The sequence below is a fragment of the Haplochromis burtoni genome, unplaced genomic scaffold, assembly GCF_018398535.1.
Source record: "Haplochromis burtoni strain Fernald_Lab_line unplaced genomic scaffold, NCSU_Asbu1 Contig_512, whole genome shotgun sequence".
Taxonomy (NCBI): Eukaryota; Metazoa; Chordata; class Actinopteri; order Cichliformes; family Cichlidae; genus Haplochromis; species Haplochromis burtoni.
In genome coordinates, this window is record NW_024582873.1 from 164,640 (window position 1) to 182,266 (window position 17,627).

Below are 17,627 nucleotides of genomic sequence, written 5' to 3' on the forward strand. Positions count from 1 at the left end.
CCACCCCCCACTGTGCTCTCTGTTATCATATTCCCTGTGTTTTCTGGAGCTGAATTCAAAATGTAGTTGTTCTCGTTTGCATATTTTTCTAATAAAATGAACCAAAATACCACACTGTAGAATTGCCCATGCTGACATTTAACATGAGTGATTACATAGAAGGTTCTCTGGCCCATATGCCCGATGGCGACTGGATTGTTTATCTGCAGTCTTTCATAATGAAAATATGGTGATATGAAAAGGCAGACAACTGTCCATCCCTATTGCACGCTATTCAAAAAGCTGCAATGCACACAGGTCAGAAATTCCTTCATTTTGTGTGATACTGCAATACATCAGACATATTCTCTTTTATCAGATGCTTGAAATGAACTGCTTTTTATACTTTCCAAATGATTTTTAAGCATCAGTGGATAGCTAGAAGATAGATTTTAAGGTAAATCTAAGAGAATATTTAAAGTCATTTGTGGCCATGAGAGAAAGTGTTTCCATAAGAGCGAACACTAAAAACATCAACAGGATGAGGAAGAAAACAAGAGGAAATCAGCTGATGAGGAGGCCTATTATAACATGCAACTCTCACACACATAAGCAGGAGATGACTTCAGCTTATTGATATGGAGATTTAATACAGAGCATCTTCCACCTCTGCAGCGGCTCCCTCCCTCTGCCTCGTTAACAATGTGATTAACAGACCTTATTAAGGCTGCTAAATTTAAAACAACAGTTCCTCCTCAGCGCAATTAACACCGCAGGGGAGACAAAGGAGGGAGGAGGAAGAGAGGGAGGAGACATTTCAGCTTTCCATTGTTTTGTATATGTAGCCAGGTTTGGGTAACTTAACATATTTGTCCACTGAATTTATTGCTCATAAAACATTGTGTATACATGGTTTCAACATGCAGACAGATGATTCTCAGTTGATCACAGTTTTTTGTTTTTCCTTTGCCAGTATTTTGTCCAACAGTTGTGCATCTGGGCTCAGCTTTCAGGTAATACTTTTTGACAGGGAGAGCATAGTGGAAAGATTCAGCCTTTTCTAGAGGAATGAAAAATGAAGGAGATGAAACATTGATGAAGGGAGAAAAAGCTCACTCCCACAGTTAATTTGAACAAAACAAGACACATTCAACAAGGAACACATTCGTGTAAAGTGTATTCTTTCAGATGCAACTGGTATGATCTGATTAAAGGAGAAAGCTCGTGTTATTTTATATTTCTCCTACTGTCAACATAAAAAAACTAAAATCCACACAGCCTTTTTTTAATCCATCTTTCAGTGCCATAAAGCTTTCCTTTCCCTAATTTAGCTCCCCCTCCTCACTTCTTCTCACTGCATCATACAGCCTCTGTCAGGTTAAAGACAATAATTAAACGTCTGTTTTTCTGAGGTGATAGGAGTCCATTGTGACGCTCCGACAGCAGGTGTAATTTTCTTGCTCTGCTCAATCATCTCTGACAGATGGAGCTGTGGGTGGGAACCCCAATCACCATCATCGTCTTTTCAGCGAAAACACGGTGTCGAAAAGAAGCACAACAACACGTGAACACACACAGGATTACACTTACCCTCCAACTATTTGAAAACTGACTAACCTCCATGAAATCGAGCAGCTGGAGGGTAAAAACTCCTCTACCTTCTAAACCATCAGCTTAGGAATAGGAAGCAAATTAGGATGGAGGGATCAAAAGAGGAAAAAAAATCACCAGAGGTATACAAGCAAAGTGTGTGTGCACTTGTGCGTGTGTGTGTGTGAGATTGCAGTGAGTCAGGTGAGACAGACTCGGGGCGGGTTTGTTGTTTGCTCGGCAGAAAATATTTAGAAGTGCTCGGTTAAACGTGCTGACACAGAGAGAGAGGGATGGATGAGCTGGAAAGTGAGGAGAGAGGGATGAAGAAGAAGAAAGAGTATCTCTAGCCTCCTCGGGGTGCTGTGCACAGACGTGAAGCAGGATGTAAATGAAATAGAACTCTTTTACTGCTGCAGGAGGGTGACTGAGTTTAAATATTCCTCCCTTTTTACGAGTCATCCCCTTCTCTCGCCCATGTCACCTCCGAGCTCTTAGGGCTACTGATACTGATGAAAAGAAACGTGCGCTTCAGTTCCCAGACCGGCACCTTTTCAGTCATACATTCACAAGACACTTTGTTATGTACACCTGTTCAAATGCTCATTAATGAACATATCTAATCAGCCAAACTGGCAGCAGATATGCTCACGATGACCCGTAGAAGCTCAAACCAAGCATCAGAGTGAGGGAGAAAGGTGATTTAAGTGACTTTGAACGCCAGACTGGATGGTCTGATTATTTCTGAGATTATTTCTGAAATTACTGATTATTTCAGAAACTGCTGATCCACTGGGATCTTCCCACACACAGAAGTCAGAGGAGACTGGCCAGACTGCTTTGGTAAGAAGTCAACAATAACTCCAATAGTAACACGTAATACAACGGATAGGCTATAGGAGCAGAAGACCACACTGGGGTCCACTCCTGCCATCTGAAAACAGCAAACCAGGGACACAATTTGCACTGACTCACCAACATTGAACAATATAAGATTGGAAAAAAACCTTCCTCTTCTGATGGGTCTCGATTTCTGCTGTGACATCTGAGTCCATGAGTCCATCCTGCCTTGTATCAGCGATTCAGGCTGGTGGTGTTGTAATGTTGTGGGGAGAATTTTCTTTGCACACATTGCATCACTTAAACACCAAAGCATACCCAAGTATTTTTGCTGACAATGGGCATCCCTTTAACAAGGAAGCACACCATGTCACAAAGCTCAATCCATCTCAAAAAATGGTTTCTTGAAAAGTGAAAGGTGAATGTTTTTTAGTTATCATTTTACCATTTCAGGGCTCAATGTTCTCATCATAAACTCACCACTATCTTGGCATCTCGGACGGTGTTTTCCGGCACTGTGACCCAGTATTCGGACTGCTCCCACTGTGGTGGCTGATTGTGGACGTTTGTGATGATAACAGTCAGCTCCACTGAGCTGCTGCGGTTCCCTCCATCTGAGGCCACAATCTGCTGGTTGATTCTGGATGTCTGCAAAGAGATGAACAGGGAGTAATTAAGATCAAGGAACTCATGATTCTGATCAGAACATTTTTGCTTTAACAAGTTTTACCAAACAAATAAGGGTGTTTGCTATTTAGAATTGATTTGCCTTTAAAACTTGGTCTTGTTATCTTCAAAATCAAATTTTAATGATCAAGTAGCTCTTTGATAGTTCAGAAAGACCAAACACTTGTAAAAATTGTAAATAGTTGAGCAGAGAAAGAAGAAAATATTGATCCTTTAGTTTGTTTGCAAAAAGTGAATCAAGAAAGGGGGTAGGGATACATTTTCCTTTGCTAAATTATTGACTGAAGTGCTGCTAAAAAGAAAATGAGAGGCAGAGAGAAGAAGAACAGAAAGGAGATGACAGTGACAAAAGAAGAAGAACAGTAGGCATCATTCATCGCCGACGTTAGCTTAACAGACGGATTCGCTTCATTATGGATTTTCAGTTTGACATTGTAAGATTGTACTGAAGAGAAATCAGACACACATAATGATGACAACCATTAAAGATTTAAAACAACAGTCTGTTTGATGCAACTTTCATTCCTCACGCAGTGGAAACATCAGAGCAGCTGTTGCTGTTGGAAATAACTTTGACCTTGTGACCTCATAATATCCCAGTTGTGTTTAATTTTTTGCATTGCCTTGTTTACATGCTGAGGATATGCTTTTATGTGCATATCATCCAGCTTATTACATTTATTCATTATTAAAACAATGTTTTTGTGTTGTGATATGGCCCACCGTCTGTGCTTTCATGGAAATAGCACAAGGTCATCATAGCTGGACAGGGTTTAAATAGATTTAGGGTGACATTTACAATTGGATTGGGGTGGCTTGGAAGCTGTTGGGGTGAACAAAGTGCATAACCGCTGTGCTTGAATACCCTCCCTATAAGCCACTGTTTCAGAGAATTATAGGTCCATTTCCAAAATCCGGCATTAGTGAAAACTACTAATGATACTTATGCACTTAGATAATGGTTAATATTACATTTGAATCCTGCTAGACTTATCTCCAACGTCTGATACCACTAATCATACCATTCTTTTTAACAAATAACAGAACTGTGGTGGTATCAGTTCAATTCAATTTTATTTATATAGCGCCAAATCAAAACAACGGTCACCTAAAGTGATAACTCATCATCATCAGTGCCTTGCTCTCAAATGGTTTTCATCATACTTATCTGACACATATGTTAGAATTCATATATATGCACCTATGGAGTGAAATGCGCCTCAAACGTGTTGCAAATGTGTAGGACATGATTTACAAATGTGTACAATGAATTGGTGTGCAACTTTTAAGGACTCAGGAGCTCATGCCTCAATCCGCACACAAACACGAAGCATTCTGACCACACGTAAAACTACTTTACAAATGCGTACATCCCGACCTGAATAAATACTATTCATTTACGCACAACCTAGTAAGTTCGTCTTCCGATAATTTTAGGTTTCAAAAACCTTTCTGTGCGTATCCTAAAACTACATGTAACATCTCACAGAGATACTCACAAATCAAGTAGCATTCCACATGGGGCTTTGAGACAAATTTCAGCTGTAAGATGCATTCAAGTCCCAGTGTAAAACTGGGACATCTGTGTTTCCACTGCATACGTGGCATTCTCTCTTTTTTCCCCAAATAAGTTGGATGTTTCTTTTTCTAAATAAATAAAAGAGCTCGTAACCTGTTTATTAGAAAACATAGTTACAGTTACAAACTGTACTCTACCACATGCTGAAATATTCAGGATCATTCATTATGCTAACATTTATGTTAGCCTGCTTTCATTAAAGAATGGTAAGATTATCATCAGTGTTATTCCACCTGGATTATATCTACATTCAAAATAAACAGAGATTAGTTCGCATTTACTCACTGCAGAGGATGATACACAGTGATGCACAATCATGGTGTCCCCCCATCTGCAGCTGAGCATGAGTGACTTTTCCCACTTTTCCCAGCAGATTATTTCAACCATATATAAACCTCTATTCAGACTGTGAAGTAATTTGTAACTGTGTGTTTTGAAAGTGCTAATAGTGTTATTATTATAATTCTAACCCTTATTGTAGAGATTGGTGCTTGCATCTAGTTCGCTGTCTGTAATTTGTTGCAGGGAGTCAAAGCACAAAACATGGCTCTTTTTGAGGATGGTGTTCATTTCCAGGAAGTTTTAGCAATTTGTGAGAATGAAATGAGACATTTTTGATATGAGAAGTAATTTTGTAAGTGTGGACACTTGCAGACATTGCATCATACTGCAGCATGAAGAGGCTGCTGATGTGCTTCTGACCTGAGAGATTGGGTGGTTGACATAAATCCACCCAGTGCTGGGGTTGATGTGCAGGTAAGCCGGCTTCTGTCTGGACAGTGAATAGGTGATTGCCGCGTTGCTCCCCTGGTCATCGTCATGAGCTGCTGCTCTCAGGAAACTAGTTCCAACTGGAGTGTCTTCTCTCAGAAAGTCTGACAGGGAAAACATCAGCTGTCATATGGGGAGTGAAGTTCTACTAGCACCAGTTTGAGTTACTGCAACTGCTACTACTATTACAGGAACCGCTATGGTGAAACACTGTGTATGTCTAAAGCACGAATACCCAAATCATTAGAGTTGACTGAAAGCAGTGTAACATTATGTTCTGTGTAAGCAGGTATTATAATAATGGAAACACAACATTGTGCCGGATCAGCAGTCTGTCACCTCATTTTGTCATTTCTGGGTCTCACTCTGCAAAGTCAACAGATGCATTTTTAAATTTACGAACATAACCTCCAATCCTGCTGACTGTGATGTGTGTCAGCGCTGATCAGACAACAAAAACAACGAGCAGCGACGAGGTGCATTTGCCTCTGTAAGACTGCATTTCAAGCATTATGTCAATAATAATGTCCTTTTCACAGTCACGGGTCTCACTGGATACATTTCAACTGAATAATCACGTCAGATCCTGCTGAGTCTAATGTGTGTCACAGAAAAACAACCAAAACCAGCAGGAGGAGCAAACACAGGATTTTCCTTTCAGGGTTCACTTTGACAAACAAAGAATCTTACATCACCATGGTGAATTTCTTTTGTTTATATTATGCCAATTAACATTAATAGTAAGATATTTTGCTGTTAGCATCATTCTCAATACACAAAATGATTTCATATTCTTTTTAGATTTTTTTCTCTTTGTTGTACTTTACATCGATTTATGTGATTGATAGTTGTGGAATTGCTTTTTTCTTTATTAAATGTAAATCTATGTCATATTCATATGGTTCTTGTTGCTACTCCTATCTTGCTTGTTTACACTTAAAACAGCCCAGAGTTATAACAGGTACCAGGGAACCCGGGCCCTGTTTAGTTCTAGAACCAGAATTTACAAGCAGAAGTGATGTTTTACATTCATTTATTGAAGTTTCAGTTTGTGCTTCTTTTCATAAAGTTGTTTATATCAACTGTAAATATGACAACACTTAATATAAATATGGTCTGGGTTTGCATTACCAACTCAAAAGATAGTTGGTGATTGTGTTGTCTCCTTAAGCAGAAAATCTTTGCACTGAAATACATGTTGGTAATGATGTATGGATAACTAAGAAAAGTCTAAACAAGCTCAAGATTTCCAGCTCATTTCCATAATTTGTAAAGGAACCCCCCCATAACACATACACACTCACAACTGCTAAATAAATGCATGTCCCAGAAACATTTCAATCTGCCTCTTAAATAGTTAATGAGACACTCTGTGCGTTTCTCTAATCGGACGAGAAGAACTTCTGACACTATGCTTATCAAAACACACATTTGCACAGATAGTAAACAAACAGAGAGCTCTGGGACCTGCCAGCGAACATTTCATCAGTCCTAAGGGGTTTCCAGGATTACAAGGATGCAGATTGATGCGTGATGGTGACGACAAATACACGGTTTCTACACTTCCTCTGCTCCCTCAAAACACACAGCTACAGGATGTTTTTGTGTTGAACAAGAAGCGGATGGACTAAGTCACTGGGAGGAGTCATGATGGTACTCACACTGGTAGCGACTGTTTTCAAACTTGGGGTCGTTGTCATTCTGATCTGAGATCTGCACTGTGATCTGACAGATTCCAATGAGCGGCTCTTCTGCTTGATCGGTGGCCGTCACAGACAAAGTATACTCCCTCTGACGCTCCCGGTCAAAACTCACTGCTGTGGTTATCACACCTGACACACAGTGAGGACATTAGCACACTTAGAATTTCAGTTTGCCATTGTTTGGACTGAATTGTAAAGCTTTTCTGATATCCAACAGGTACTGTGTGTGTAGAAACTTTTGAAACACACATATTTAATAAGACAGTAAAACCTTAATCACTTAAGAAACTAACTCAAAGAGGTGTTTGTGAATTAAGATTCCAAGATTTTTGTTGGATACGACCAGAAAGGACAGCTTTAGAAATGAGCATACCAGAGGAAAAGCTGTGGTTGAGCGATTTGGAAAAAAAGTAAGAAAGAGGGAAGGCTGAGATTTTGATAATATATAGAAAGGAGGGATTGTGAGAAAAGAATGTTAAACATGGAGCTGCCAGGCGGGAAGAAAAGAGGAAGACCATTGTGAAGGTTCATGGATGTAGTGAAGGAGGAAATGCAGATGGTTGGAGTGACAGAAGAAGGTGTGAGGAATATGGTGAGGCAGATGATCTACTGTGGAAATACCTAAAAGGAGTAGCTGAATAAAGAAGCTGTGGAAGAACTGTTTGTAAAAATTATAATGAGTGTTTCTGAGCTTACCAGTATCAGGATCAATATCAAAACCAGATGCCACTCCGTCTCTGTTCATTATGCCATATTTGACCTCTCCATTGACGCCCATGTCAGCATCATGAGCCTGGACGCACAGGACGAATGTTCCTGGAGGCTGATTCTCCAGGACCGCTGCGTTCAGGCTATAGTTCTGACACTGACAACCAAACAGCAAAGTCAGGGGTCAGAATTTGTCATTTAATTTGCAATAACGTAAAAATAAATAATAACTCGACTCACCTCCTTGAACAGTGGTTTGTTGTTGTTGATGTCATTTATTCCCACAATGACCTGCGCTGAGCTGCTGAGTGGGTATGGCCCACCAGATGCGTTGTCATCCGTGGCAGTGATGTTGAGGACGTACTGTGGCCCCCTCAGGCGTGGAGGAGGACTCCGCCGCAGCTTAATAATACCTAAACACACAAACACAGGTGCGGCAAATCAACTAGGGTGGAAAAGGTTTTTTAGTCAGATTCGAATTGAATATGTGCAGGTGGACTTTCTGACATTTCTGAGAGTTGTAATATAATTCACAAAAAGACTCAGATCAAATTGCTTGGGGCTAAATTTATACCTTCAGAAAAAAAAGGGGCATAATGAAAGTTCAAGTTTTATCTTGTGACCTTTTCAGGGGGGTTAAGCCTTTAGATTGGGCCACACTAAACTCTATATAAAATAGCTTTATCCTTTAGCAGCTACAACACTTAATGGTCAGTAGCCTTTTTATTATTTTGTGCCTTTACTTTTGTTTCTTTTACTTCTTTTACACCATTTTTGATTCCAGATAAAGTCCAAAAGTAATCAACACATCTTTAAATATGACAGAGGGCTGGTGTTGGTTGGCAGGGCTCATGGTTTCCTTTTATTTAGCAGATTTTCAAAAAAAATAGAATAAAAATCAACATTTTCTACAGGGAGAAATACAAATTTCAGCTTCTTTCATGTTTCATCCAAAAGTGGTTTCTAATGCCAGGGGACACTGTTCACTTTACACGTTCCTCTGGAGGAGAACACAGAGTGTAAGTGCTGCTGTTCATGCTTTCCCTCAAAGACATCATAAAAGTGAAACTGCAGGATGTTTGTGTCTTTAAAAAGGGCCTCAATTTCACCTCAACTATTTGACATTTTTAAGTCACCTTAACAAGACATGTAATTGTAAATTATAAACGCTCACTGACTTTGCTTTAAATACACTGAATTCTGTATGGAAGTGTTTTTAGTTGGGTGTTCAGCTTCTTTTTTCAATGCTATTTACACTTTACCAGGCTACTAATATCTCTCATTATGAGATACCAAATGACTCCGATACAAAGGCTGGTGCACGCCAAGTGTTAGATGAAGCATTATTAATAAAATTGAGTGGCTCAGTTACAATACCAATTCCAAAAAAATTGGGATGCTGTGTAAAATGTAAATAAAAACAAAATGATGTGCAAATCTTACTAAACCATATTTCACTCAGAGTAGAACATATCAGTTATTTGAACTGGAGGAACATTTTGGAACTAAGTAGAGTGGCATCAGGTCAGGAATTTGATTGGGTACAAAAAAAGAGCATCATAGCAAAGTTAAAATTCTGAAGACTTGAAATATCTCATCATCTACATGAGAAATCTCTGTGGGGACAAAGATGAAAATCAATATTTTGGTCTTTGGGACCTCAGGCAGAACTCCATTAAAAACACGAACCATGAGCTCCTGAGTCCTTAAAAGTTGCACACCAATTCATTGTACACATTTGTAAATCATGTCCTACACATTTGCAACACGTTTGAGGCGCATTTCACTCCATAGGTGCATATATATGAATTCTAACATATGTGTCAGATAAGTATGATGAAAACCATTTGAGAGCAAGGCACTGATGATGATGAGTTATCACTTTAGGTGACCGTTGTTTTGATTTGGCGCTATATAAATAAAATTGAATTGAACTGATACCACCACAGTTCTGTTATTTGTTAAAAAGAATGGTATGATTAGTGGTATCAGACGTTGGAGATAAGTCTAGCAGGATTCAAATGTAATATTAACCATTATCTAAGTGCATAAGTATCATTAGTAGTTTTCACTAATGCCGGATTTTGGAAATGGACCTATAATTCTCTGAAACAGTGGCTTATAGGGAGGGTATTCAAGCACAGCGGTTATGCACTTTGTTCACCCCAACAGCTTCCAAGCCACCCCAATCCTATATAAACCAGTTTATGGGACGGCCCTGTCTCAAATTTTGTGAGACCTGTTGCTGTGTGATTTACACATTCACCAGGAGAAAGATAAATACCTTAGGGGTTGCACTAGAAATTGTACATTTTGTCATTTTAAAAATTTACTGTTTTCTATGTTGTACTGTCTATAAAATATAGGTTTATATTTGCATATCAATGCAAATATATCTTGTTTTTATTTATCTTTTACACAGTGTCACAACTTTTTTGGATTCAGAGTTTTATGTAATGATGTTATGTTCTTTTAAATTTGTTACAGGCTATTTTCCTGGTTATTTTCCCATCGTTTGAGTTATACACATACAAATGCCGAATGTCTGTGGATGGAGGCTCCCAGCCTCTGTGTCCACAATGGTAAAAGCTTAAGTTGGTGTAAAGGACAACTGACACGTTGAGCTTAAAAACAACATAGATGAAATGCATTGCTGTGATGTTTTCTGCTCTGTGGGTCACCAACAGCACAGATTGTTGGCACAAACTGCAGCCAGTAAAAAACCTCGCATTAGTTTAACTCGGGCCTAAAACAAATGTCATATTTTTCTGCGCTAACAATCACTTGCACATTAACATAACAGAGCAGCAGTGCAAACAAACAAACAAATAAGCTGCTTTGGTAGAAACATGAATAGAGACACAGAGGCTGGGAGAGAGAGAGAGCGAACACATCTACATGAAAATACTTCAGAACTCTTTGAAGTGACAAAGCAGAACAGCCAAGCAAGCCAAAGGCCATCTGCTGCTGAAGTTCGCGCGTGCGTGTGTGTGTGTAAGAGAGAGAGACAGTCTTAAAATATCATTTATGTGCAAATGTTCATGTTTATATCTCTTTGTGCATGGACGCATATGTGCGTGGGGCACAGAGCAGTGCAGCAGTGCATGCTGGGTGATAAGGTGGCACAGCGGCTTAGAGAGAAAAAGACACATACACATGAACACACACACACACACACACACACACACACAGATAAACATGCAAAAATATGACTGAACATCTCACTGCTGCATATGAACTTTATCTTTAAAGTGTCTTTCTCTGACATACACATTTATACTTGTACTTTTGTGAGAAAACTCATGGACATGATGCAACCCCTGGCGCCTCACCCTCAGTGAATACAGTTTTTTTTTATTTGCACACACATACAACACAGTAACATCCTTTAAATATGAATGAATCAGATAAGGCAGGAGAGGTCAAGAAGCAATTATCTACACTCAATTTAAAGCATAAGGAAAACAAACAGCACAAGGGAAAAGGAAACATTCAGAAATGCAATGTGATTTTAAAAAAATCACAAAAGAAAAAAGAATTCGAAATGGTAATAAAATGCCTACAAGCTTATCTTCTTGTTGTCAAGTGGTCCCAATCAGTAAGTGTGTGTGAAAGGTGTTCACCTTTACCTAAATGCAGTATGAAACAGTGAATTTCCCTTTAATTCTGCCCCAAACTGAGAACCAATAAAAAAAAAAAATTCTTAGCTCAAACTGACCCTCACAAAGACACAGAGACAAATATGTAAATGAGTCAATTATGTCAAATAGTTTATATTCTAATAGTTTATATATTCCTGCACCGATTCAACATTTGTGTGTTCATGTTCTTTCTATTTATGCGTGCTTGTGTGTGCGTGTTTTCTAGGGGGGGTTCACTGGCCTTGTTAATGCTACCAAGCTTTATCCCAAATACTCGTCACCATGGCAACAATCACTTTATTCTGTGAGTGTATATGTGTGTGCAGCTTGGTAGAGTGATCTGAATGCTGCTGCTGCTTTGTGTGTGTATAAAAGTTATTGTTTGTGTTGTTTGTGTCTGTTAAAGCTACTTTGCTGGCAAACAAATAAAATGCTCATAATCAGTTAATGACTTTTTGTGCTATTCAAAGCAGACATCGCTGCTGTCGGTCCATGGGAATATATCACAACAAGTACTGGTCAAAGGAAGAGAATATTTACTTATTCTAATAATAATTACATTTTTTTTTTACTGTCTTACTATAATAATCATAGCAAATGCATGTAGGTCTGTTCCTTTTAGATGCATTAATTCATCTGGATGAACCTTACTATATTAACTGCCCTTTCTCTTGATGTTCACACAGTGTAGCAGTGGAACAGAAACTGTCAATCAAAAAGCTGTTTGTCTGTGTGCAGCTGTGATGCACTGAAAGTGACCAATCGTAAGATGACCAGAACATCCCTTGGTTTCTGCTTGAAAACTCTTAAAAGCCAGATCAGTTGGATTTCTTAGGATATTTAGGGCTTTTTTACCTTTATAACCACCTGTTAGCATTTCTGCCTTCCATGTCTCGTCTATTTGATTGGATGAAGATGACTTGCAGTTTTTTGCTTTGTGCTCTGAGAGATGCTCTAGTTGTAAAACATTAGTGCATGCATATACATTACGTAAAGTCTACACAATTGTTCATGAGTCATTTAATAAATCCGAGCTGCAGCTCAGCATTCATTAGCGTAATTAGCTGCTCTTTTCCTGTCCCCTCAAGAAAAGTTGAGACTGGATAAACTGCAAGCATGTCACTACTAGTTGAGTTTGGTCAGAACCACTATAATTAAAAGCAGATTGTTATTTATGTCTGCAGTAATTTTAACTTGGTGGTATTGCTCTGCAATGGCAGTGAACATGACACCGATTAGTTAAACCCAGGATAGAAGCACATGAAGTGGCTTGCAGCAACTGTGGGGAGGGGTAAAACCTTATCAATAGTGTGCCCTATATGAGATATGCCAGTTGGATGTGTAGAAGGATATGAGATGAATCATCAGCCAATGAGGGTTGGCGTTAAGATCAACCGTTATCAGATGTACTTGGACTGCCAATTAAATTTGGCTTCGTGGTTTGCCTGAAAACCTGTTGTGCTCATTTCCTAATAAGCAAAATGCTAGAGCGTACATCTATTTTCATGTTATTTAAAGCACTTTGCAAGTACATTTTGTGAAGTGCTATATCACCACCAAACTGGGCCACATTCAAACCCCCCTGCCACCTGCTCCTGGATCAAAGACTCCTTAACCAAACAACCTCAATCAGTCCCACTCAGCCCCCACCTCTCAGCGCTACTGTCACTCAGCACCAGATCCCCACAGGACTGGATCTCAGTCCCCTACTGTATCCCCTGGACACCTATGACTGTTTAATAAACCACCGAACCAACATCATAGTCAAGTATACTGATGACACCAACGTGGTTGGGCTCATCTCTGATGAAGATGACACAGCGTTCAGGGCAGAGGTAGAGAATGTGTCCTGTTGGTGCTCAAAAAATAACCTGAAGCTGAGCTCATAATGGACTTCAGGAGGCTCAAACAGGTCCACTCATTATAAATGGAGAACAGGTGGAATCTGTCTCCATCTTTAGGTTTCTTTGCACCCACATCTCAGCCAATCTCACCTGAACCCACTTCCTCTGTGTCCTGAGGAAAAATAACATGGACTAGAAGCTGCTGCTGGCCTTCAGCTTCAGCTGCTTGCTGTCTTATTTGTGTTTACATAAAAGAAGAAACACATTTTATGTACACCAGCTGCCGCTCCCTTACCCTTCTGGTTGTCAAGCAGGAAATTGCTATCCTCATTGCCTCCAGTGATGGCGTAGGAGACGCCATCTCCGTCCGGGTCGTTGGCATGAACGATGGCAACCAGAGTGTCAGGACCGGCATCCTCACTTAGGAAGGTCTTATAACTAACAGAGAGGAAGAGAGAAAGATGTGTTATTTCTTTACTGCATACAAGCACTTTGCAGACGTAAAGAGATGAAGGATGTCATGAAAGGGTATTAATGTATGAAAAGAAAAATAGGCTGATGCCAGAATGAGGAAAAAGTTCAATAAAAAAGTAGAAGAAATAAAAGTGTGAAAGAGACAGTGGAGCGAGAGGAGAAGTGAAGATGAAGTGAAAACAGATGGAAGAGAACAGTGGGATTAAAAATAGATTCTGAGTTAAAAACAAACTTAATTAACAGATTGACTCTGTGGGCGAGAGACCCAGACAGCGACAGGGGTGAGGCAGGAAAAAAAGAGAGAGAGAAAAATCACAGCTGATGTTCATTATTAAACAAAGTTGTATTAATAATTCAAAAGGTGACAAAAAATGAAAACTGCTGCAAAGAGTAGAAGAATGAGGATAATTCTTACACGCTCTGTGAAAAGATGGGTGCCTCGTCATTGGTGTTGGCGACTCGGATGCGGATTGAGGCTGTCCCGGTGCGAGGGGGTGTTCCTGCATCCACTGCAACCACCAAAAACTCATAGATGTGATTAGGGCGCTCATAGTCCAAGCGACGGGCGGGGCTGACCACACCCCCAGATGTGATGCTGAAGTCACTGCTGGGAACGAAGTATGAGATCTCCGAGTTTATCCCGGAGTCACAGTCCCGGGCAAGTACTGGATGGGAGGTGGGTAGGGTGAGGAGAGAGGTGAAAGAAGAAAGAATATTAGTTGTAAAGTGCAGAAGATAACGTGGGGTAAATAAGGAACAGAAAGAAGGGCTCAGAGAAGATGGTTGTAAAGATAGAGGTGAGAGGAGTAGGAAACAGAGATGAAGAGATTGGAAAAGGTGGAAAAAGAAGAAGAAGGGAGACATTTTTATTAATAACTTAGTTTGTACACTGTTGTAATGTATGTATGATTATGTGTACTTGTCTGTCTCTGTAAGGACCAATCTGAGATTGATGTAGTTAGTCTTCACTGTAGGATAAAATCTTCAAAGACGTGCTTGGAGGTTCAGACATAGTTTTAAGGTTCAGGTTCGGTTAAGGAGCGCAGTAATGTAGTATGTCAACAAGAGTCCTCGCAAAGATAGAGGGAAAAATAAGCATGTGAGTGAGGATGTGATGCTGGCTGCCCGCCTAATAAGAGCAAAGCCTCGCTGAAGTTGGAGTGTTTGATCTCAACCAGTCACCAGCAGCTATGACAGATGGCTCTGACTCACACACACACACACACACACACACACACACACACACACACACACACACACACACACACCTGACTCACACACACACACACACACACACACACACACACACACACAGATGAGCTGTACAGTCTAACCACAGGTGTAATGTGTTGGTTTTGTGTTCACACAGACCCTACTTGACAGATCAGTGTGTGTTACCTTGCAGCAGTGAGGTTCCAGGTGCGATGCTCTCAGGTATGTTGTCTCTGGTGTAGATAGAGTGGAGGAACTCTGGTGTGCAGTCATTCTCATCCGTTATGTGTACAACCACCTGCAGGGAGCATCCCACTGTTATTATCTGGTATCAGATTATACTTTATGTTGGTTTCATATTCATTTCAGCGTGAGCCAGCAGGAGCGAACAGGTGAGTTATTTCATCACAGTAAGTAAAGCTTTGGAAAGTATGACACACAAAAAAAGAATTGGGTCACACATAATCACTGATTCGACTACATTTTAATGACTGCTACAGGAGATAAAGATGGAGCTTTATCTGCTGATTTATCTGCTTTATCTACACTCCATGTATAGTGGCAACTCAAGCTGCGACTATACATAGAGTGCTTTGGAAGTTTTTAATCGCTTTCAATAATATTTAAGAAAAAACAAAAGCAGTTTCAATAGATAGAAATTATTTTATGGCACTGTTATAGTTTTTGCTCTCACTTTTCTTTGTAGAACTGCATTAATGGAGCCATAATGGACACTTTACAAGTGATCTGACTTTTAAATGCCCAACAACAGCACATCAGTAGGATTCAGGTCTGGACTTTGACCAGCACACTGCAAAACTATGAATGAATTCCTTCTGAGCTATACAAACATGGACCTGGTCTCATGCTTTGGATCATTGTGCTGCAAATCCCAGCTGTGCTTGAGCTTGAACTGCCGTAGGTATTAAAGTTACTGCACTGCATATCTATCTATTACACTCCAGTTTTATAAAATTTATAATCAGGAGTCTTCACAAAACAAAGTTAACTTAGGGTTCTTAACTTATTTGTCCTTAAAACATTGTCCTGTGGTTTGTATGTGCCACTTTTTTCTGCATAAAAAAGCCATCTTCATGAAATTTAATGGTTAAGCAATAATTTGACAAACACAGCTGGTAGGGATGTAATCAGTTTTTTCAATTTGATTACAAGAGCAGTATTTTGTGATTCATCAGGGTGGCGTTATTTTATGTCAGAGCTTTTTTGATTGTATAATGCAGTTTATTATGGGATACACACACAAAAGAAGAAATCAGGCAGACAAATTCTTTGTTTCAGGTTTATATTAAACTAATCAAAATCAAAAGACCCAATCAAACCAGTGCCTATGACAGAATGAAGAGAAAAACCATGAAGATGTAAATTTAAAGTCATTTTTGTTTTGTTTTCAGACATTTTCTATTTCTTATCACAAGAAACTAGAATGTCTTAGTGTAAAATTCACAGCAGACACTCTGACTTTATTAAACGTATATACTTTTCAAGATAATTGAAGCAAACATTGTGAAGACATGTCCTCTGGTCGAGGATGAAAAATATTTTCTCGTTCTCCCCACTTCTCCTTCAAACGTCCTAAACCTTGAGTCTCTGCATCATCACCTCTCTGCTGTTTCAGTTTAGTTTCACCCACTATCCCGAGCTCCTGGAGCCCAACCAAAATGCTATTTTCCATTCCCATAAAGCCTGATTTAACTGGTAAGGCTGCAGACATGACCACTTGAGCACAGATTTTCTCGGCAGTCCTGAACCTTTGACACACCACCTGTTCAGTAATAACAGCAGGGCAGAGGAGAGGCGAGCAGAGAGGATTTAGATGCATGACTGCTTCTGCAAACATGCACTGAATATTTAGAAGCGTAAACAGTAACGCTATTCCTTATTAGGTTTTTTTTTACATCCAACTCAACAGGTGAATATGTATTTCCTATGTTGAAAGACTGATACAAAAGAAAGAAGCACATACACACCTTTTTACATCGGAGAGACACAAAGGCAGAAGCACTGACTGCAGTCACTGTGGTGCAAATAGTAATCACTTGATAACAGTAATTACTTGATTTTATCCTTTGCTGCACATGATTTGTGGGACTTATTTTTACTGACAGAAAACATTTTTCATTTCTGGTGGATTCATTTGTGCATGAAGAATAAGAGCAAGTGTTTATTAGTAATAGAAAACATTGTTAAAGTTGAGAGCTTTATGAAACACCACAAACACACTTTTTCTGTACTCGTGCCAAACTTTTAATATCTGCTAAGAAATTGATTTCATATGGTTAATAGATTTGACCAGTTGTTACTTGAAAGTGATAAATACAAAAACCAAGTACAAACCCAAAGATAACACCGTTTGACAGGCATGAAGAGCTTTCAGCTGAGAACTTGGCATTTCTTCTGTTTATCCATCTTCAGTACTGTTGATCCCTCTATTGTTTGCTGAAGCTTTATCAGAAATGGTTTCAACTGAAGGGTGGTTGGGAAACCATTGTTAAAGAAGGCGGAGCGTAAAGGCTAAGTTGTGCCAAATTATATAAGAACTGGAATGAAAATCATTGGAAACAGGTCTTCTGGAGTGATG

General features: G+C 39.5%; 1 protein-coding gene across 1 annotated transcript in view; it reads right to left on the reverse strand.

Moving 5' to 3' along the window:
- si:dkey-22o22.2 (neural-cadherin) overlaps nt 1-17,627 on the reverse strand; it is a 138,393-nt gene that overhangs the window by 52,502 nt on the left and 68,264 nt on the right. Inside the window, exons 5-12 of the mRNA XM_005946955.3 lie at nt 15,215-15,326; nt 14,232-14,481; nt 13,638-13,780; nt 8,098-8,270; nt 7,846-8,014; nt 7,108-7,278; nt 5,378-5,550; nt 2,890-3,057 (exon numbers count right to left, since the gene is read on the reverse strand). Of these exons, the coding sequence (XP_005947017.1) occupies nt 2,890-3,057; nt 5,378-5,550; nt 7,108-7,278; nt 7,846-8,014; nt 8,098-8,270; nt 13,638-13,780; nt 14,232-14,481; nt 15,215-15,326 (1,359 nt within the window). The remainder of the gene's footprint in view (nt 1-2,889; nt 3,058-5,377; nt 5,551-7,107; nt 7,279-7,845; nt 8,015-8,097; nt 8,271-13,637; nt 13,781-14,231; nt 14,482-15,214; nt 15,327-17,627) is intronic.